The sequence below is a fragment of the Erigeron canadensis genome, chromosome 5, assembly GCF_010389155.1.
Source record: "Erigeron canadensis isolate Cc75 chromosome 5, C_canadensis_v1, whole genome shotgun sequence".
In the NCBI taxonomy this organism is placed as follows: domain Eukaryota; kingdom Viridiplantae; phylum Streptophyta; class Magnoliopsida; order Asterales; family Asteraceae; genus Erigeron; species Erigeron canadensis.
The window spans coordinates 1,252,724-1,276,019 of record NC_057765.1 but is presented as its reverse complement, the minus strand read 5'-3'; the positions used below and the strand labels follow the sequence as shown (position 1 = coordinate 1,276,019).

At 32.4% G+C, this 23,296-nt stretch overlaps 2 protein-coding genes across 2 annotated transcripts; one reads left to right on the top strand and one right to left on the bottom strand.

Annotated features, from left to right (window-relative positions):
- Window positions 1-2,380: 2,380 nt before the first annotated feature.
- On the top strand, window positions 2,381-10,802 carry LOC122602155 (protein phosphatase 2C 56-like). Its single transcript, XM_043774879.1, has 4 exons — window positions 2,381-2,687; window positions 8,942-9,229; window positions 9,626-9,731; window positions 10,160-10,802. Exons 1-4 carry the CDS (start codon window positions 2,451-2,453, stop codon window positions 10,456-10,458), a joined length of 930 nt encoding a protein of 309 aa, XP_043630814.1. The 5' UTR covers window positions 2,381-2,450; the 3' UTR covers window positions 10,459-10,802.
- A 566-nt stretch (window positions 10,803-11,368) lies between these two features.
- On the bottom strand, window positions 11,369-16,941 carry LOC122598832 (putative ABC transporter B family member 8). Its single transcript, XM_043771317.1, has 8 exons — window positions 16,609-16,941; window positions 16,369-16,423; window positions 16,054-16,232; window positions 15,475-15,932; window positions 14,438-14,978; window positions 13,752-13,931; window positions 11,973-13,669; window positions 11,369-11,862 (listed from the first exon to the last, which is right to left on the bottom strand). The coding sequence occupies exons 1-8, from the start codon at window positions 16,858-16,860 to the stop codon at window positions 11,508-11,510; spliced, it is 3,717 nt and encodes a 1,238-aa protein (XP_043627252.1). The 5' UTR covers window positions 16,861-16,941; the 3' UTR covers window positions 11,369-11,507.
- Between the last annotated feature and the right edge of the window lie 6,355 nt (window positions 16,942-23,296).

Here is a 23,296-nt window from a genome sequence, read left to right as displayed (position 1 = left end):
GTCGTAGGTTCAATCCATGTCAAGCATAAAATTAGCCTCCAAATAAATACTTTTGTGGGTCGAGACTTGAGAGCCTATTGCAGTTTTCTATTAGGATGCTCATCTAGTAGACTAGTATAGTAAGACCCATTTTTCTAAAAAAAACCCTACTTCTATTGAATTGAGATTCTTTAAAATTATACACAATTTATAAAGTTAAAAACTTTGATTATTAAATTAAAATTAATTGTTAAGATAAAAATTCATTTTTAAATTATCATCATTGATTTTAATTCAAATCCCTGTCCATTTCTATTTTCTTTTTGAAAGGTGAATTTCGCTAAAAACTTCGTTTCGCGATTCAACAGCGAGAGGTCTAGCATACGTTGTCTTAACCGGATCCGCACTAGAGAGCTCCCTCGAAGTAGAAATGCCTATTTCAAATACCCGATGAGGGGAAAACCCCTACTAATTCGCCCAAAGGCACGACGGTTAATAGGAGTAAACCCTGCCTCTTCAGACTTGAATCTGGGGTAAACTCATGTCAAACCCTAATAAAGATACTTCCTTATGTCCTCCCCAAGGCTTGAACACAAAACCTCATGTATGGAAGATGGTTTTTCAATCATTGAGCTAATGCTCAAGGACCCCTGTCCATTTCTATTAACTAGAGAAATTTGGATGATCTTTCGCTTTTGACGAGCTGCCGAGATAGTCAATCAATTGCCACATGTTAAAACGTTTATTCTCCACGATGTTAGTCACATTTAATCACAAAGGGCCGGGGTTATATATGATTATAATGTAATTATCAAATTAAATGATTATTAGTAAGGTTTAAGAAACTGACGCGTGGGGAGTGGGCATGTGTGTGTTTTCACATCTGTATGGGACGATCATTGCGTGTTTCTTTTGTCTCATTGTCCCTCTTATACGTGTCTTCATCACATCTTTCCTTTTCCTATTTTCTCAACTAATACCTTTTCCTTCTTTTAACAGTCAATTTAAATCATTTTCTTTCACATATATCCAAATTCAATTTACATAAAAATGCATTTTGTCCTTGCACTTTAGCTAATGATTAAAAGATCATCCCTTTTACAAAAGGTTTTGTGTTCAAGCCTTAAAAAGACATAATAATTAAGTCTCTTTATGAGGAATTAGTTTGGGTATATCCAAGTTCAAATCTGAGGAAACAGAGTTTACCCTTATTAATCGTTGTGGCATCGGGCAGATTAGTAGGAGATTTTTCTCCCATCAGGTATTTGAAATAGACTTTTCTATTTCGAGGGAGCTCTCTGGCGCGGACCCGGTTAAGACAACGTATGCTAGACCTCCCACTGTCGAATCGCGACACAAAATTTTCAGCGAAATTCACCTTCAAAAATAAAAATAAAAATACATTTTAGAAAAAGTCTTTATCCATTTTTAATCTCAAAACCCTTCAAATATCAATCTATATATCGATAATTGGTTAAATTAGGAACACTAACAAACTATAAATACTTTTGAGATAGAATCAGTAAGGTTTATAGGTGATTAACATCTTTGTTACGAGTATTAGAGATAGAAGTCAACGAAGGTTTAAGATTATTTTTATTTTAGATAAAACTTAAAAGGCTAAGTACTTGGGAATATAATAAACTATAAACAAATGTTTATGTTATGTAATTAACTAACCGAATGTTTATTGTATGCAATGAACTTTCAAATCCTAGTTATTGAATGTATTTGAGTATATGTAGCAACTATATAAGTTGTCACTTGCTAATTTTTGATTGGTCGTATACATCCAATAACCGGGATTTGAAAGTTCATTACATACAATAAATATCCGAATAATTCATTACACAATATAAGCATTTATGTATAGTTCATTATATCTCTAGATACTTATCTCAAACTAAAAAAGAAGTCTCTTTTCAATTGTGATAGGCTAAAGCTGTTTACATTTCAATTTCCTACTTACACTGTCAAGTTATTGAGATTTAAAATATGTTAAAAGATGATATTGGAGGCTCACTTTGCTTACTATAATTAATTTTCAAAAACAAAATATTAAAAACCTTTTGACCCAATGTAAAACCCCGATTTTCTATTACATAAATCACTAGAACCACTTACACCGAATATCATCATTGTTATTTTCTCAACAAATACAAAACATCATTCCTTATTCTAGCTACATACTAACATTAAATTTTCTCACCATATATATATATATATATGTGTGTGTGTTTATATCATATCATATATACCATAAAAACAAAGAGATGCCAATTGAATCCGAAGAAGGAAATGTTGACACATTATCATCATGTGATCAATTATCTTCATCTAGCTCAACAGTTTCATCGATATTTAGTAGTACTAGTAGTGGTGATGTTATTGACATTTTGAGTAATCATTCTTCTTCATCTGGGGATGAGAATATTATTAATTTAGTGACCGAAAATAAATGTGTTGGCAAAATGAACCATAATAATAATAATAATCATAATAACAATAATAATAATAATAATAATAATAAAGAGGTGACATGGGGTTTTAATTCAGTTATCGGGAGACGAAAAGAAATGGAAGATGCGGTTGCAATTGTGCCTGGGTTTATGTCCATGATGTGTGATCATCATGAGGGTGGATGTTTTAACAAAGAGGTTTCTCCTCTTCATTTCTTTGGTGTTTATGATGGTCATGGTGGCTCACAAGTAAGTTCCTTCAATTCCTTCCTTCTATTCATATAGATGGATTAATAATTACGCAACAACTTTACCTTAATAAGAGCTGACGGCCTTTTACCGAATTACGCAATAACTTTTAACCATACATAATAGTATAACGTACACTTGTCGTATTAAGATCGTGTACCATTGTGTTAAAAAAAAACTGTAGGATTTTATGAATTCTTATAATGTTTCACAAGTACAAACGTAATTTTGATATATTGAAGGTTTCTTAATATGGAGTACGATATATGATGAACCTATGTAATATTAAATATAACATGATTTGTTCATATGTTAATAAATTTGTTCACATATATCATTTATATATAAACATCGATTTATAGTATAAAGGTTTTCATAGTTTTTTTTAATTCAAAATGATTCATATAAAACTTTTTTTGATATTTAAAGTATAAATGGAACTAAAAATTGTTGCATTAAATGCAAAAAAGTACTACTACAAACTTTCATTTGGTGTACTACTTTTTATTCTATTTTGTTTGTTAATTTTTTTTTTCTCTACTTCTTCAAATGAAGTTTAAAAAAAATTTGGTGTATTTAATTAGTGGGAAATGATAAATATACCATTACTTTTGATTCGTCTACCATAATATACAAGTTATATAACTAACTGTACAAATCAGTAATGTATACTTGTGGTGAATACATCAAGTTTTGTGGTACAGATATCACTTCCCTCAATTAGTGGCTTAACATAATCTATTAATATGTTTACATTTCAATTTTCAAATTTGAAGAGAGTTTTTATTCACGAAATCTATATGAATAATTAATGACTCGGAGCATTTGAGAAATTATGTGTTTTAGGTGCATTGTGCGTAGGCCGTTAAAAAAAAAAGAAGTTGCATCGTACGTAGAAAAATAACTTTTGTACGCTATACATATGATTGAAAATATATAAATCTAAATTTGTAAAAAAATTTACATTTCAACCGTTGAATTGATTATATAAATATATACTCGTATTTATGAAGAGAAATGCTAGATTAATAAATAAGTTATAAAACATATTTATAAATTAATTTGTTTTGTAAGATGGATATGTTAAATTAAAATCATATCATTTTTTGTTTCCTTCATATTCTATATTCTATTGATGGCAATAGTAAGTTTGTAAATTCTTATTTGTTTGTAAATATAGCATTTTTAAATTTTTATTTTTACAACTTGTGTCATTGCTCTATTAAGTATTAACAAATAGTTTTGTCAAATATACTAGTAAAAGAAGAAATTGGTTGTGAAAAGCCAAAATTAACGAGTGGTTTTCGCCAGCTGTAGGTCTATGCATTCAAAAGTAGTATAGGAAAAGGAGTACGTATATACAGGTTGAGTTTGGTATGCTATGACACGTAGCATGTTAGAAGTGGTCAATATCAATAGCATTTATCATTCTTCTTTGTTTTTAGCACACGTGTTTGGTGTTTTCCTTCCAAAGTATAACGAGCAAAATAATTAAAAAGCTATCGATGATTAGGGGGGAAATATAAAAAATGGTACCGAGGTACTCTAAAGTCTAAACTAGTGATCTGTAAATGATCTTTTCTTAGACATAAATCTATCATATATCCTTAATATTATTGTATAATACAATACTTTAAAACATATTTAACAATATCTGGTTAAAAGTTAAAAATTTATAATTGTGAAAAAGAAGTTGATAAAAAAATGTATTATTTCCAATTTTATGAAATGAATGATTACTGACACAGCGAGAATTAATAAAGGATAAATGAATAAATAATTGATCATGTTGATTCTAAAAATACTTAGAAACAATTTTTCTAACTATCGTTGATTCACAAATGAATATCGATAATCAGGGTAATTCACACACTTGTGATAGAGAGGAAGAACAAAATTCATATATTGATCAAAAACTAACTAATACAAAATTTAGATCCCAATTTATAGATGAGATTTATGATAAGAAACTCAAGCATTAATAAACTAAATTAATTACATAGGAAAATATAGAGTTAAAATAACAATACTCTAATTTTAGAATGTTCCATATCATACTAGATTATTCATGCGGGTCGGGTACTGACTTGGGTTTGGGCCGAGTCCGAATGCTACCGCATCATTTTATCCCTCTTTGGAAAAAAACTCTTCCTCGAGTTTTCTGCAAGCTTAAAACACCGATAGAATCACACCCGGATTGATATGAATGTTAACATGGTATTCATTAATTAGTATAAACATAACTACCATAAACATCTTAATTTCGAAACCTGTACCACCTGGATCGAACATAGCATTGGACTTACAAAATTTGGTAGACCCGTTAACAATAGTTTGGATTGAACACAGAGCTCTTGTATGCTTTTGTAAAGGCTCTTTATTTATTACTTCTTTTGTATTCTCCATAAAAGATACATCCCACACTAAAAATTGACCAATTGTATGAATTCCAATATGATAAGATGTTATCATAAATAATCGTTTCATCTAAAGCAACTGAGATTAGTCTATTAATGATTTTAAAATCACTTCCAATTTCAGTACCAATAGTTGTCTGACATGATACCTTGTGTAGTTGAAAAGTCACACTTTGCGTCCTTAACTTGGGAGCTTCCATATATTGCAAATCACCACCCGTAGGCACTTCAATATCACAAATATCCATCACATCTTTTCCATCAATTCCCATCACCATCTTCACTTTTTTTACTTGATAACATACGATCGCTACGGGTAAAGAAAGTATACCATTCCTCATCCCCTTATTCATCATATAAGGGAGGAGAATCATAAATAATGTCATCATTAGAAGACATCTTAATCGGGAATTTTGGCTCGGATACCAAATGACACAGCGAGAATAAGGATAGATTAAAGGGATAAATAATTGACCCTGTTAATTCTAAAAATACCAAGAAACAATTATTCTAACTATCATTGATTTAAATGAATACTGATAATCAGAGTAATTCACAGTTTCACACACACTTGTGATAGGGAGGAAGAACAAAATTCATATATTATTGATCAAAAACTAACTAATACAAAATTTAGATCCCAATTTAATTATAGATGGGATTTATGATAAGAAACTCAAAGCATTAATAAACTAAATTAATTACATAAGAAAATGGAGAGTACAAATAACAATACTATAATTCTAGAATGTTCCATATCATACTAGATTATTCATGCGGGTCGGGTACTGACTTGGGTCTGGGCCGAGTCCGAATGCTACCGCATCAATTGCTTACTTTTTCTTTCCTTGTTCAATTTTTTTTATGCATTATTTTTTCTTTTAATATATGCATATTGAGAAGTATTTGTGAAATAATTTTCTTTCTTGATATTCATGATCTATCAATCTAGCTTAAATTTACCTTAACTTTAGCCTACAAATTTTATGAAAAGTGAACCATATCCGCTTGTGCTAACTTTGTTGATTTTAGCATCCGTTGTAATTTTTTGACCAACAAGAATTTTTACCCGAGCGTTGTCACGGGAGACATATCGCCGTCGCATCATGCAAACATACATCTAGCATTACTCAAAAGTTTGGAAACTTAAAGTTACTATAAGAAGTAGAAAGTAATGGATAGCTAAAGTTGAAAAAACCGAGAGTTCGATGTTAAATGTTAGAAATCTTATAATAAGAGATAAAAAGTAAAAAATAAAGATTTGATGATTAAAGTTAAAAACCCAACAGTTAATTGGTAAAAATTAAAAACTTTGTTACTTAAGTTTCTATAAAAATGTTAGACTAAAGTAAAAAAACCAAAAAGTTATGTGGTAAAAATAAGAAACTCTAAAAGTATACAATCGTAAAAAATAAAAGATAAAAAAAAATTGTTGACGTCGACATGGTACTGTAGCTAAGGCAGGTACTGTAGCTAAAGGGAATTTGAATTGTTATATACAAGAATTTTAACCCGGGCGTTGCCACGGGAGACATATCGCTGCCGCATCATGCAAACATACATCTATCATTACCCAGAAGTTTGGACACTTAAAGTTTACTATAAGAAGTAGAAAACAATCGCTAAATAAAGTTGAAAAAACCGAGAGTTCGATGATAAAAGTTAGAAACCTTATAATAATAGATAAAAAAGTAAAAAATAAAAATTTGATGATTAAAGTTAAAACCTAAAAGTTAATTGGTAAAAATTAAAAAGTTTGTTATTTAAGTTTGTATAAAAATGTTAAACTAAAGTTAAAAAACTTAAAAGTTAAGTGGCAAAAATAAAAAACTTTAAAAGTATAGCATTGAAAAAAAAAGAAGAAAAAAATGCTACAGTACCGATTGCTACGGTTCGAGTTGCTATAGTGTACCGAGTTGGTACTTGGTATGGTACTTAGCTACAGTGTTTAGCGTGTTTAGCTACAATGTTTCTACTCACATGGTTGACTTTTGGGAATTGTTATATATATTAATATTAATATATATTAATATTAATATTAATGCCAAGAATGAGATTTGCATAAAGTAATCAATTAAAAAGGAAGAAACTAATAAAAATAAAACTGTGGGTAGGAGGTTTGACATATGTTTACAAACAATTGTCAACTTCTTGTTTTTGAGATTAAAAAATTATCTAAAAAAGTATTTGACATCCCAACTTCTTACTCTCTATGTGATGCTGTTATCATAGACTAGGTCCATGAAGAACGCTCTTATTCTTTGGCTATGCATTTTTTTTTCTTCAAATTGTTACTGAATTATTTTGTCCTAACCGTGTTACCCAATACAAAAAATGATAAGTAGAACTAAAGTGGTTGGCTTAACAACGAGATAAAAGTTCTGGTGTTGACAGCCTGACACATGATAAAATTTAAGATTGAGATTCGTTCAAGTTATCTATGACTACCATTCGCATATACTCGTAGTAATTAATTACTTTATGCATCTTTTCTTTATGAAATAACTAAAATTTATTTCACTTGTCAACACCGGATTTTTGAGATTGTTTTTTGGATTTATTATTTTAGTTCCAAGTATACTCAAAATATTTGGAAAAAAACTTTCTTCATCTAGAAATTGAATTGACTAGAAGGGAAAAATGTGATAGAACATCAAAAGACTTGAATATGAAGTTTCAAGCTTCTGTGGTTGGTCATGCAATATATATTTGTTTTGTTTTTGGGCTAATTATGGTCCCCACCCACAACCCACATCAGTCAATCTGACTGTTTATGATATCAGTAGTGTGGCAGTGGTGTGTTGTGGTATCACAATTCACAAACAATATCTTACAAATTACAATAAAGATTATATCCCATTCAGGCATGCCAACTCTACATAGCTAATTGGTTGAGTTTTTTTTACTGAATACTAGTCTTTTATTTAATTAATTTAATCACACTTAGCATGTAACTTAATTTGTGAGTCATCGTTCTCTATAGTCTACTCTACAGAAATCTATTTAAAGGTCTGTTTATTTTTTCAACCATTGATAAACGAGTTAATTAAACAGCAGAAAAGATAAGTAATATACTATTAATAAATAAATAAATAAATAAACCATTCAACATGTTTTTGTTTATTAAGTTAGAAGTAAACATTCTTAATTGACTTAATGGGTAAACAAAACCTAAATTTTATTCTTATTGATGTGGTCTTTTGGTAATTAAATTGCTTTCTCTTGCTTGGTGGTTAAAGAGAAATGGAATTTATGAAGAAATTGAGAGAGAATCATTTTATGAATTATTTCTAATTTTATCGAGTTAAAAATGAAAGGTACAACTAACTCTCAACTATATCCTCCGTCCCATTTTAGTTGTCATGTTGATTAACTTTGACCGTAAATAACTTTGTTTGTACTATATAATAGTTGATGAAACTTATATGAACGAAAAGTACATTAAAAACTCAATCCATTCATATATTTTATATCTAAGTGTTACATGACACAAACAAAGTTATTTACGGTCAAAGTTAGTCAACATGACAATTAAAATGGGACGGAGGGAGGACTACAATCACTATACATTAATACATATAACTTTTGTATCTATATGTTTGACTCTAACCGTCTACAATTGACTTCTGTTTCTAACTTCTACATATTGTCAGTATTAGTCCCTTAACTTATCAAAACATATTACATTGCATAAGACATTTAGCTAATAACTCCATCTTTGTGCTGCATTTTCTAGTGCTGCATAAATTTACATTTGATACCTATTCCATTACTTTTGGCTTTGATACATCATATGTATCATCAGTTGTATTATATGACTTCATTAATAATGTCTAGGTGGCAAAATTCTGTGCGGAGCGAATGCATGAAGTAATAGCAGAAGAGTGGGATCAAGATGCAGCTGATGGATTTAAATGGCAGCAAAGATGGGAGGCAGTGTTGTCCACTAGCTTTGAGAGGGCCGACGACGAAGTACTTACAGAGGCGGGTGCATCTGAAATCGTAGGATCTACTGCGGTTGCCGTGGTCTTATCTGGTTGCCAAATCATTGTATCTAATTGTGGTGATTCTCGAGCAGTGCTTTGCCGTGGCACAGAAACAATCCCTTTGACAGTTGATCAAAAGGTCTCTTAAAATTTTGCTTCCCTATCAGACGTATTAAATATCAAGATATTGATGCCAAAAGAAGAAAAAAAGCGGCCCGGGGGGCTTAACTCTGTCACATATCAGCTGGAACAAGTTGACCCAAAACACTAATTGCCCATTTTATTTTTGTTAAAAAAACATTTAAAAGGGTTGTGCATTTAAAGTACTCTTTGAATCCCATTGACATGTTCCTTTTTCAGCCAAAATTTCATATAAGCATTCGTACGTAAATCAACCATTTAACCTGGTACTAAGTAATTAACCTTATCGCCGGTACTTATGCCTTTTTGATGACAGAAAATAGTTGTTGATGAGTGTCGATCTTTTTATGAAGTTATGTAAGAAATCACGGGTTGTTGGTTGGTACTTTTACAGCCCGATAGAGAAGATGAACTTTTGAGAATCGAAAAACAGGATGGGAAAATCATACATTGGAATGGAGCAAGAGTATTTGGAGTCCTTGCCATGTCCAGAGCGATAGGTACATTATCACATTTTACTCTTCTCTATTATTGCAAACGAAGATGGCCTCATGAACAAGTGCATAGTCTATTTTGGTAACTTTTAAAACAGGCCAAATTGACAGGGTGTGTTAAAACAGGTTGGGTTGGAAAGTTTACTATCGTTTCTGATCATAAAGAACTTATATATTGATGACAAAAATTGTTCAAAGTAACGGTCGATTTATTTAGAAACAATTGATTTAAGAGGACTTGGATATGGTGCATCAGTCATTCCCAAAAGTGAACAAGAAAGTGTTTGCAGGTCAAACCAACCCGTTTGTTGTCAACTTATAGAAAAGTAATCCCTTCAAACTTAGAAGATTTACCCAAACCATCTGACCCTTTTGCTTCCTTCCCTTCGTAAGTTGCGACCATATAACGATGATTGATCGCTTGGCTACTTCAGGTGATCGTTACTTAAGACCATGGATAATTCCTGTTCCTGAAATAAGTTTCACAACCAGAACCAACGAAGACGAGTGTTTGATAATAGCAAGTGATGGACTTTGGGATGTCATGTCAAACAATGATGTCGGTGAGGTGGCTCGTCGTGTGTTACGCAGGAAACGGCGGACTACCGTTAACGGTGGGGCACCGGCTGCACAGATTCTTGCTGATAGCTTGACTGAGATAGCCGTGGGGAGAAACAGTTCTGACAACATATCAGTGATCGTTGTTGATCTAAAATCAAATAAAAAGCAGTAGAATAGATGATCAAGAAGAGCTTGTACAAAAGGCCTTTTGCTTTTCAACCTGGTAAACAAGATCACTCCTTACTTTTTACTTGGCTTGACCCGTTATCTATCGAGTAACAAGCTGAGAAAACTAGATGTTAACCGTTTGTTGTGATGATGATGATGTTCTTGGTTGATAAATTAGCCTTTAACTGATGTTAACATGCCATTTTTTCTGGTTATATAACTAGATTATTATAATTGCAACCTATTGCTCATTTGTCTTGTCTTGCATTTTAAAAGTTGATTATTATTGTAACATATCTTATTCATAAAGGTTGTAAAGAGAAAAAAGCCAATATATCTTTAAGTGTACACTATGTATTAAAATTTAAAACTTTAATACTTTTGTGGAGTTAGTGCTTATACTGCTTGCATATTGGCTTGGCTTTTTAGATAGGCAGCTTCTCGTGTTAAAGTTGTGAAAACAAAAAAGAAGTTTGAATTAAAATGTTAACGAATTTGGTTTGTGTCATGATTGTGCCATGTAACTTTTTTAATCGATTTGTATCTATAGAATTTACAAATTTGTATGGTATTTTTTACCAGATATATTTTGTCGATGATTTTTTCTTCAAATTTTTAATCGAAATCTGTTCCTAAGTATCATAATACTTACACAAATATTTGAAAGTTGAGTTGATATACAAGACAGTCCACAGGTACATGATACAAACATATACATAAACTGATAAATACGCTGACATTTTAAAAGCGAGAAATGTTGCACTTACAAATAAATATTTACAAACAATGTTAAGAAATATAAATGGACCAATAAAAACCATTAGAATTATTTTAATTAATGCTTATAATGCTTATTTTAATTTTCTCTTTTTATTTGTTTGTAAGTGTAGCATTTAGCCCAAAAGAGAAGTTAATTCGAAATAAAATGTTTGCTTGAATACCTAAACCATTACTCGATTACAAACACTTCTTAATTAGGTATGTCCCAGAATACTCGATATCGAATTTACATATATATGTATACATACATATAATCTGGCTATTAGATACAACTTATGCTTTTTGAATATTAGCTAGTTGGAAGAATGCCCCTTTCTTGTTCTTAAGTTGATTATAGCTCCCTTGCTCCACAACTTTCCCTTCCGAAACAAATGCAATCGAGTCAAGGTTTCGTATCGTGTTCAATCTATGTGCTACCACGACCGTAGTCCTTCCAACCATAATCCGGTCCAATGCCTCTTGTACAACTTGCTCCGATTGAACATCTAGAGCACTTGTAGCCTCATCCAGTAATAGTATTATTGGGTCCCGAATGATCGCTCTAGCTATGGCTATCCGCTGCTTCTGACCTCCCGATAGTTGTACCCCTCTTTCGCCGCATTCGGTGTCATATCCATCTTTAAGTGACCTATAAATAACAAAAAAGAAAAAAAAAACTTTAGTACACTTGTTTTAAATGGTTTGAATAGCACATATAGTATTCTGTCGCGTATTTATAATATTCAGCTGTATACTTACGAGATGAAACTATGAGCATTTGCAGCCTTTGCAGCTTCGATTAACTCGTTTTCGGATGCATCTGGCTTTCCAAAAAAGATATTGTCACGAATAGTTCCCGAATACAAAACAGGTTCTTGGCTAACAAGTGCCATATGCTTTCGGTACCATTCTATATTGAGCATTCGAATGTCTACCCGATCTACCTTCACCGTACCTCTATCCGTGTCATAAAATCTTTGAATCAATGCGATCACCGTGGATTTGCCACACCCACTTTTACCGACTAATCCAACGCTCGTTCCTGGCTTCACTTCTAAACAAAAGTCTCTCAAGATTTGGGTTTCTGGCCTGCCTGGATATGCAAAATCTACCTTCTTTATTTCTATTCCACCACTTAGTTTTTCTAGCTTTACTCCACTGGTTTCACTTCCATCAATGTTACTCGAGATTAGAGACTGGCGATCAAGAATGGAGAAGACCGAAGCAACTGCAGTCGAGCCTTTTGCTATGTCAGAAGTCATACTTCCTGCATCAGCTATAACTTTTCCGGTACTGATCAATATAAAAAACGTTTTGAAAACGTCCCCGGCTGATATCTCCCCTGCATTTACTAGCTTACCACCATACCAAAAATCCAATGCCCAACAAATAAAAGTTAGTCCTTGAGCCGAACCAATGCCTATTCCAGCTAACCATGCTTTTTTTCTTGCTTCCTTTCTTGGCCCGTCTTGAGCCTTATCGAAAATCTGAAGAACGATTTCTAAACTATTAAACGAGGTCACTATTCTATGATTATAAACAGCCTCAACTGCAATCTGAGTGCTTTGATTCTGATACTTTATGAAGTTAGCTGTCATTGTAGACAACAATACTTTTCTTGCATAGAAACAAAGAATTGAAAGAGGTTGAACTGCAATCATAACAAGTGCTAACTTCCAAGCCACAATTAAACCCATAACCATGGCTATCAATACGCCTGAGCCCGTTTGGATTAGTAGTGACATTCGGTCTGCTACAAGAGATTTAACAAGCGAAGCCTCGTTACTTAGCCTAGAACACAATGCACCACTAGCATTATGTTCATCATCAAACCAAGCTGTTTCAAAAGTCAAGATTTTCTCGAGTGCCTTTAATCGTATCCTCTTTGTTAGCTGTTCACCCATGTATGCGAAATTGTAATGTTGTATAAGATTTACCAGAATCGATATGATAGAAAGTGAGCAGAAGATTATAGAATAAGATCGGATTCTAGAATTCATCTCTTCATGATTTGTTACAAAAAAAGCTGATATCATTCCACCAACTGTCAACGCATAAACTGGTTGTACAGATCCAAAAGCGGCTGCAGCAAGGCTGCCTATCAACCCTTGTCTCCATTCTGGCGCATTTAAAGACAGGAGTCGAGAAAATGAAGGTGGAGGATGATTCAATGATGATAAAGAATGCGCGTCACTGAAAGGTGTTGGCGAATCAAATGTTGCAGGGCTTGATTTGGATGTGCTTAATCTCGAAGCACTGCTTTTTGTAGTGATTGGGGTGTTGGTTTCACGCTCATTAAACGAACTAAATTGTCTTTGAAGTTTTACCAATCGTGCATAATGACCGGTGTTACTATCTGTTAAGTCTGCGTGTGAACCTTGTTCGATAACAGTGCCATCACTCATGACAGCAATCACATCTGCATTTCGTACGGTGGCAAGCTTGTGTGCGACCACCTGTTATGTCAAGAATCAAGATTTAGGTTCATATGGTTAGTGTGGATATTGGAAACTCGAAAAGTAGTATTTCTTAAATTACCATTGTTGTTCTTCCCATAGAGGCTTGGTCAAGAGCAGTTTGAACAAGTTTTTCTGATTCCGAATCAAGTGCACTTGTAGCTTCGTCTAGAAGTAAAATCACAGGGTTCTTGATAATTGCTCTAGCAATGGCAATCCGTTGTTTTTGTCCCCCGGATAGAAGGGATCCTCTTTCGCCAACCTTTAAAATCAAGAAACTCATCATTAGAGGTAGTAAGATGGGCTGGGTTAGGTAACAGTTCAAAACACTTCCAGTTGAGAAGTATGAGTGGAAATGGACCAGGTTAGGTTTGACCCGCAAACACTTTCTTGTCAATTTTTTAGATATTTTTTCAAATAGTTAATATTGTAATTCTTACTTCTAATACCATAATATTACTATAATAACTTAAATTCTTAAACTTAACAGTTCAGAAGATCTTACACATTCAAAAGCGTTTGGGTGACTTTCTACCCAGATTAGTTGTGACAGGATGTGTGGGTTGGGTAATGGTCAAAAGTGTTTTTTGTTAATAACACGTCGAAATGGGCCAGGTTGGATTGACTCACAAATACTTTTTTGTATACTCGTATTTCATAAGCATTTACCTTCGATGACTTTCAACCAATTGACCCATTTGACCCCTTTCAGCTAGACTTTCAACTGGTTGGGCCCATTTGATATTTGTTTAGAAGTTAGGAGTTTACCTTTGTTTCATATCCCTCTGGAAGCTGCCTGATGAAGTTATGAGCATTGGCAGCAGTTGCAGCTGCGATTACTTCCTCCATCGTTGCATCAATCTTTCCAAACATAATGTTCTCTTTTATAGATGTTCCAAAGAGTGCATGCTCTTGACTAACAAGTCCCATTTGTGCTCTCAGCCATTTCAACTGCAGTTTTTTGATATCCAACCCATCGACCCGGATAGTCCCACGATCTGCATCATAAAACCTTTGAACTAATGCAATAGCTGTGGATTTGCCACTTCCACTTGCTCCCACAAGAGCAATGGTACTCCCTGCTTCAATTTTGAGGTTAAAATCTTTGAGGATAATGCAGTTAGGCCTTGAAGGGTATGTGAATTCAATGTTTTCAAATTCAATATTTCCATGAATGGTATCAGGTATAAGTCCATTTTTGTCTTGACCATCGATTTCTGGGACCCGGCCAATCCTGTGGAAGATTCTTGACGCTGCTATTGATGCTTCTGTGAAATGATTCAGTTCTGGTAATGCCATCCCAAGAGATCTGCAAGAAACCAAACATAATTATTTTCCAAACTGAACCTAGAGGTGGTAAGATGGGTGCGCCAAGTAGCTTGGATAATGTGTGAGATGGGTTCAGGTAGAAACGGGTCATTTCTTACTATGGGTGAAAATGGACGGGCCGAGTTGGGTTGACCCACAAAAAATAATTATCTTACTTTATAAGATACTTGATGGCTTTACTTCTAATCATGATAAAAGTTTGGTTCCTGGAATAATATCTACTCTAAAGCTTGTTTTCATCATATATAGACTTCGGACGACTTTCAAGTTTCAACCCATTTGACTTGTTTACCTTTTAACTAGATTGCTTTTTAAAATTTTTGAAATGTTAAGACACAACAAGAGTTGACCCGTTCATTAGTAAATGGGTTGAAATTTGCTGAAAAATACATATATGGATTAACAATGCATCCCCTGTGGCTGATACTAAAAAGAACTAAAAGAAAAAGAAAGATTTAGAGAAAGGAATTGCTTACAATCCACCCAAGATGAAGGCCAGACCTCCTGCGTAAACCCGCCCTCCACTTTCTTCTTTATACATAACCAAATGACTTCCATACCAAGCAATCAACGCCCATATCGCAAAAGAAAGTCCAGTACTCCCAATAGCAAGACCTTTCGCAATACCTTGTTTCAAACCCATTTCAGTTGTTCTGTCCAAGATCATAGAGTACTTCTTAACAATCGTCTTCTCAGCAGTGAACGAGTAGACAGTTTTTATAGAAGCAAGAGCTTGCTCCACAATACTGTTCGCCTTACTATATTCTAAAAACGACTTCTTTGATAAAAACATGAGATATTTTCCATAAATTAGCCCTGGGATGATCAAGAAAATTAGTGTTGGGAAAGCTACTATTGACAACCTCCATGAGAAGTATATGCAAAATCCCAATCCTGATAAGAACACTGATGTATGCATCAAGAATTTCGGCACCTGCAACATATATAGCCAAAGCATATATTTATCAAGATCTTGGTCAACTTATAAAGAGTCCTAATTGTCTTTTCACTACTAAATAGAGCCTTTTTTTCGTCGTAAAAAAAGGGTACCTTACCTTTTCACTAAGGACTTCTTGAAGGAGAGAGGTGTCTTTGGAAATACTGTTAATGATTTCAGAAGTTGTTGCTTCTTGTGAATCAAAAAAACCTACTTCTTGTCTCAAAATAGCCTCCAGATACTTGTATCGTATCTTTAAAACTTGGCGTTCGCTAATTTTACTCCAACAATACCCTTCTGCAAAACAATGAATCCCCAAGAACAACAAATAAAAAAGATTTCAGTTATTTGACATACAACGTTCAATTAGTCGTTTGTGTTTGTTGTGTGCGTTTACATAAAAAAAATACGAATGAAGTAAAGCGAAGTTTACCCATAAACGCCATCACCATCACCCCCAATCCAATGTACACAAAAGCTAAGCTGCACTGATACATATTACAAAGAAAACCAAATGAGACAATTGTATCACAGCCAGAAACTCATAAGTATCAGTATACAACAGTGTAAAACATATTAAAAACGACACACTAGAAACATAGTGATTTTTTTCTAGTACCATAAACTAATAACATGATGTTTAAGTAAAATGGTTGCTAGCTAGCTAGCTAACCTTTTCGATTTCTTTCATGAAGTTATCAGGGTTGGTTTGAACACTTCTTCCATAACCCAAGCTATTAAAGAGGCGACTAACATAAACTAACAAAACATTTGTAGACATTCCATCACCAATGGCTCCAACAGTGCCCAATACTATAAGCACTTTGTCTAACCAATCAGAATATCGAAAGATGATTGTTATCGACCTCTTCTTCTCCTTCGTCTCCTCCCTAGATACGTCCGGTGACTTAGTCGGAAGACTCATGTTTTAGTCCAAGCTAGCTAGCTTCTTAGAGCAAGAAGGAGAAGTGTGTGTGTGTAAGTATTAGACCACCCTTGATGTGGGTTAGATATATGTGCATGATATATACGTGTATATATATAGAGTTGTTGTGGTTTGGTAAATTTGAAAAGGTTGTTAAAAAATTTAAGGAATTGATACAAAGTATATTTGTGGCTGCAGGAAATTTTAAGCATGGAAAATATGTTGGTCATGTCCATGCATCTTTCCTAATACTTTATGTTATTCTATTTTGATGTTATAGTTTCTTTAGTTTTGTTTATATATATTAGTTTGCAACTTTATAGATAAAGAAGTGTTAACACGACTTAAAACCTTATCATTAAGGACGGAAAGTGAAAATAATTTAGCTAAACTTTAAAATTAAAAAATGTATTGAGAAAAGGTTAGACAAAAAGATTTGTGAAGGAGTTGTATGGTAGTTCTTTACCTTAATTTAATACGAGTAAATAATTGAAACTTGTTACCCGAAAATGGGTAAGAAAGCATTTGAATGTTTTGTACTTTCTGTAGTAAGAAGGCATTGTATAACATAAGTTGTTTTTTTTTTTTTAAAGGAATTGAAGATATAACATAAGCTTAGTAGCTTACAAAGACTGCAAGTTTTTTTTTATATTAAAATACGACTACTGTAAACACTAGTCTTATACCTTGTACGCGTTGTTGCGGAAGACGCTTTACAGAGTCTAGACGACAAAGTTTTGGATCCTAGCATAATAAAGTCGCTAACACACATTAATTCGGGATTATTAACAACGAAATACACATAACAATATTTAGTTACTGTTTTAACAACTGTAATTACTTATACTTCTATTCTATATATATAATGTTTCATAAAACATTTACCCTTCCTAAATTTACTATTACTTTCATCTTAATTACTACTTTCCTAGGATCTAATTAATACAACCATTAAAAGCTGTACATTTTATTACCTTCATCACATATTACTTTACTATTATTTTTACTCCCAAATTTATTTCTATGATCTTGTTGATGGTGTAATGAAAAGTGAAATTGTACTTAATATAAAACTTGTACATGCATAAAGGTTTGTATCATTTGTTAAAAATAACAAACATTATTAATATCTAGTTGTGATTAAGGATTAGTATCACATCTTTTAAAAATTGTGAAGTACCCTAGCAAAATCTCCGAAAGTTTGAAGTTGTACATTGCGCTTATAAAAAGTAAGTAAGTTTTTAGTAGATATATAATATAATACTCCGTAATGTATATTTTAATTTAGATTTTAGAGATAATTATAAAGATCGTTCATGTATTTTGTCAAAAATTATAGGTTTCAATAGTACTTTTCATAATTTATGATTTTTATCTATGACTTTGAAACCCTATTAACATTTTTGGTTCAAAAGTCAACAACTAAAGTCAAATAGTCAATATTTTTAGTCAAAAAGTCAATGCTTTTGGACCTAAATTGTATGAGGCTTCAAAATTAGAAATCAAAACTTTAAATTTATGAAAATTACGGATCTGTATCTTTTAACAAACCACATAGACCATCATGGGTAATTAACGGATTGAAATCCTCTAAAGTTAAAACTCAACTTTATTGATAAAGTTGGTATCTTGACCATTGGATTAAAATCAAAGGCCAAGATTTTAATCCAAAAGTTAAGATGTGCTCAACTTTACCTATAAAATAGAATACAACTTTAAAGGATCTCTATTCGTAATTAACTCTAGATTTTATAAGAAATTGGCACCCTGCTGCTTATTTATTATGTCAACCAATCAATTCTCATGTGTATTTTTACTTTTCTGTTTCATTTCCTACTTATATAAATCGGTATAAACACGCATGCACCCATTTGGTTACCCAAGTGAAACTGGATCAAAATATTTTTTTTCTACTTTATTGTGTATTCAAATTCAAATATACGTGCGATGTGTTTTTATTAATTTAAGTTAACTTTTTTCTTTAACTTATTATATTACTATGCATTTGTAAAAGAATAAGTGCTTTCTTATGAAATAATCTAGTAAAATGTTACATTTAACGTGTATAAAAAGTTTATACCTTTTATATTAAAAGTTTACCTTTAAATTTTATGGTAAGTGTACAGCTATTTAATTCACCTTAACTACAACCCTAAGGATTGTGTTTAACAAAACCCAATAGTGTATAAGGAAAAAAAAAAAAGAATACCAAACCAAACTCGACCTAAATAGATTATCCTTGCATGAAGTTCTGGTAAATTATACTTCACTATAATTAAGAGAAATGATATGCTTTAGAAAGAAAAACCCAGAGAGAACCCACAAAATATCAAAAAGGGTAAGTGGGTGGCCACCCTCTGGAGCCATGTACCTATTGAAACTCAGCGCGTTTACCGTATATATGCATGTCCGGTGAAAACCCCTGAAGACTTGGTTGGGAACAAGATTCGAACCCAGGACGTGCGCAAGAGAACCCACAAAATATCATGGGCTGAATTTTGTGTTCTCCGTGAATGGTCGCTTTTAAGACTTTCTTTATGAAAGGGAGAAAATGGAAAGCAAATACTCTTTAATGGGTTTATAACCATTTGCTAGAAAAACCTCATTTTTGTTTTGAGTTTTATTATTGAGAGCCTTTAGGGCTGTCAGTATTAATTATTTTGATGCATTAAAATTTGTACTTTTTTTTGCGAAAATTTGGGAGGGCAATTATTATATATAAAATACTACTTTTTATATATGTAATAAGCTTTTAATGACAACCTTAGGGCTGTCATTATCATTTTCTTTTTGTTTTTAAGGCGGTTTTCAATTAAATCTATAAAATACTCAAACAAACATTTTTACATATACTTATATTTTTTTATATTACCATCCATTACTTAAATTTCGGAAGATTAAATGAAATATTAGGTGAAAAAATAAAGATATTTAATATATATATGACTCAATAACCCACATAATTCATTCCTTTTTATACCAACGTATCATATAAAGAATATGTTTAATTTGTTTAAAAAGTAGACTTAAAGATGTGCCTAACAAGAAATGATTTATACATGAAAAAATCGATTAGATAAATTTGATATTTTCTAGTCACATAGGCATATTTCAAATTTGGACACATCTTTTTATGAGCGTGGTTGAACACTTGTATATCATCAAAGGCGTTTGGGTTTAAGTTTTGTTTAAATGTCTCGATTTCTAAAAATACCTACCAAACCCAATGTACAATTGGCTTCAAATGACTGAGAATTAACAATGTATTCATTCATACTTGTGTGATTATGTTGCTAAAGAGTGATATTAAAATAGTACACTATATGATTATAGTGTGGTCAATGTGGAATAACGTGATAAATTTACAATAAGATAATGCAATAAGGAGGAAAGTAGAATGATAGAAATTTAATTTAATCATGTGGGGTTGGTAGTATATGCTATGTTGGGTCATGGTGATTGTTGCTTTTTATTCTCAACAAGTTATTGTTGGCCCCCCTTCAGGTTTTCTCTCACTCACACACCATTTTTGACTTCAAAATTTGATCAAACTTTTCATTCGACTCTATTATTATGTTCGCATTTTTTAGGTAATCAAAAACTGTTTAGTGCATATCCACTTTTGCTAAAAAAAAATGCTGGCTAATATCATAAATCAGTTGTTTTTTGTTTTGGTTCAAATTTATATTTCTATTACTACCTCAGTACCTTTAATCTTCGGTAAAAAAATATAGATAATATATAAAGGGAAATGTGTAGTTACTGATATATCAAATTTTGATAAGACCACACTCAATCACAACTTGACATGTGAAAAACCAATTTAAATCAATTAATTTTATATAGTAAATGTATAATATGTATAATCGAGAGAGGTCATAAGGACATTTTCAAAATTTATACTTCATCCGTCTCAATTTAGATATTATAGTTTGATTTGATAAGCGTAAATATTTGTTTTCGTGATATATAACATTTGATGAAAGTTATATCAATTATATAAACTGAAAACTCATTTCACTCATATATTTTACATTAGGTTTATATAACACAAAATATATAGGGTCTAGTTCAAAAGGAAATACTCAAAAGTCAAACTATACATCAAAATTGGAATGATGCATGGGCTTGACGACCAACAAAATCATTTACGTCACATACACCAATTGAAGCGAAAATACACTATTAGCAAATCAAATCAAACATTAGCTATAACCAAATTCAGAGAAATCAAACTCACTCCAAACTTCTCACATTAAAGTTTTATATCTTGCTCGACTTTTGATCGCTTGATCTACATGTAAGATAAAGTCTAAATATCCTCAATAACTATACTTACCGAGCACCATGTTGAATTAAGCACAAAATTAATTATACCTATTTTTCATGTACACCAAATCGAAGTCATTATGACTGGTTGAACTGCCTGCTTCCACCCTAGATCCTCTCTCAAATAGACGCATGGGCTTAATTAAATTTGCAAATGATATACCAAAACTCTCATCGGTTACATCATTTCTTGTACTCAATTAAGTGGTACCAAGACACTTTCGACATTAGCCCGTTTCCCATGTTAGCAAAAGGTACCATGATCATAACAAAAGCAAACCTAAAGATGCACGTATCTAATAAAATGTTAGTTTTCATTTTCTTTATGCTTCTATCACTACTAGAAAATTTGAAATTACTGACGGATTTTCGACAGCAAAATTTTCCGTCCAAAAATAACCAACGGTTTCTCGACCACTTTGTGACGAACATGCAAATAACTAATTTGACACGTATATATGATAGTTTAACAACGAATTAGCTATGACAAACTGTATGCCAGTGTGTGTCTGGACAAAATTATCATTATAAATTGGCACATCCAATAAGTGTCATTAAATGCCGTAATGGTTGAAGTTTATGTCTCTAGATCGAGGTTTTTTAACGAGTTCAGTAGGATTAGTGTTTTATATATCAAACTCCAATCCCGAAGGAATCTGATATATTTGGAAATTTTTTTATTTCTAAGGATGGAAAAGAAAGGAGAAGAGATGAGAAAATTATAAAATCTATCTTTAAGATTTTTTTAAGTGTGAGAAGAGAATGAGTGGAGAGGATTAAAGAGGGAAGTGTAGTAGTTTTTTGTTTCAAAAGTTTTTCCCTTATTGATGATATATCATCCCAGCAGTACGCATGACCTGTCACACGAAGGAACAGTAACACGTTACGACACGAAGGCTGTCCGTAACGAAGACTTCCGCAGTAAGATAAAAGAGATAATACTTGTTCCCCTAAAATTTCGGGATCTGATATTATCTCTTAGTCCAGTAAAGAAGGAAAGAATCCTCCTGGACTCTTATGGCCTAAGACTTAGGAAAATTCTAAAGAGGCTTAACTTTTTCTCCAAGATAAAGTCTTCTGTAAAAGGAGGATCGAAAGACCTAAAAGGCATTCATTCCTACTCATTCATAATAGACTCAATATGATCAAACATATCAAAGCATATTCTACATACGATCGATCAGATCCAAACTCACTCAATAAGCACGATCTCAATCAACTATACATTATACACCTTTGATTGACGTAAAGGGCACGAACTCTACCTTCGGGGAATCGCCAACAAACAACCAAAAACATCCATCATCCTCTTTCTAAATCTAATCTCGGTTTTGTATACAATCACTTATTTTTGAGGTAATTAAGAAGAAAAACTTCCCTTTAATTCCCTCTTCTTACGCTATGTAAACTGACATATACTCGTAATGTGCAAGTAGCAATTCCTATGGATAAATTTTCATAATCTTTATAATAACTCAACTCATAAGCATAATGATGTTGTACATTATGCATCATCGGGTTGTCCGTTTTATCATATTTGTTTTCATGTGGTGTGACAACGTAAAAGTGGTCGATATATACATATCTACTTTAATACTTCCACATAAATCAATCACTTTTTAAAGAAAAGATTTGTTTCATGCTTTCAAAGCTCACGTCCATAGGTGGGGATTCTTTACCATCACATCACATACCATTTTAAAAGTTTCACCTTTTGAGATTTTTCTATATCTCAACTTTAATAATGTACTAATTCTTTAAGAAATGTAATAAATAATCGATAATTCGATACCATTTTAGCCAAACATCATCAAACATGATTATGTTATTATACCGTATAATAATCTAAAACATGTTTGATGATGCACGATTTTAAAATAGTGGTATAATGTCAAATTCCTCATTGATAAATGTGGTTATTGTTATAGAGGAACGAATCATCTATCATTTGACACATACATATTCTCATCAGTACGAACAAGTTGCGGCATCAATTCCTGTTCTATTGCCAAATATAATGACAGCTCGAGTGCTTGATCATTGTACCTAGCTATATATATGTCTTGTTTTTTATGCGCAAGACAGAACTCTTCGGCGTGAAATGCGT

Coding starts and splice junctions, on each gene's coding strand:
- LOC122602155 (XM_043774879.1), top strand. CDS start 2,451: ATGAACCATAATAATAATAATAATCATAATAACAATAATAATAATAAT. Junction 9,230..9,625: donor CTTTGACAGTTGATCAAAAG/GTCTCTTAAAAT, acceptor GTACTTTTACAG/CCCGATAGAGAAGATGAACT. Junction 9,732..10,159: donor TGCCATGTCCAGAGCGATAG/GTACATTATCAC, acceptor TGGCTACTTCAG/GTGATCGTTACTTAAGACCA.
- LOC122598832 (XM_043771317.1), bottom strand. CDS start 16,860: ATGAGTCTTCCGACTAAGTCACCGGACGTATCTAGGGAGGAGACGAAG. Junction 16,233..16,368: donor GATGGTGATGGCGTTTATGG/GTAAACTTCGCT, acceptor ATTGTTTTGCAG/AAGGGTATTGTTGGAGTAAA. Junction 11,863..11,972: donor AATGCTCATAGTTTCATCTC/GTAAGTATACAG, acceptor TGTTATTTATAG/GTCACTTAAAGATGGATATG.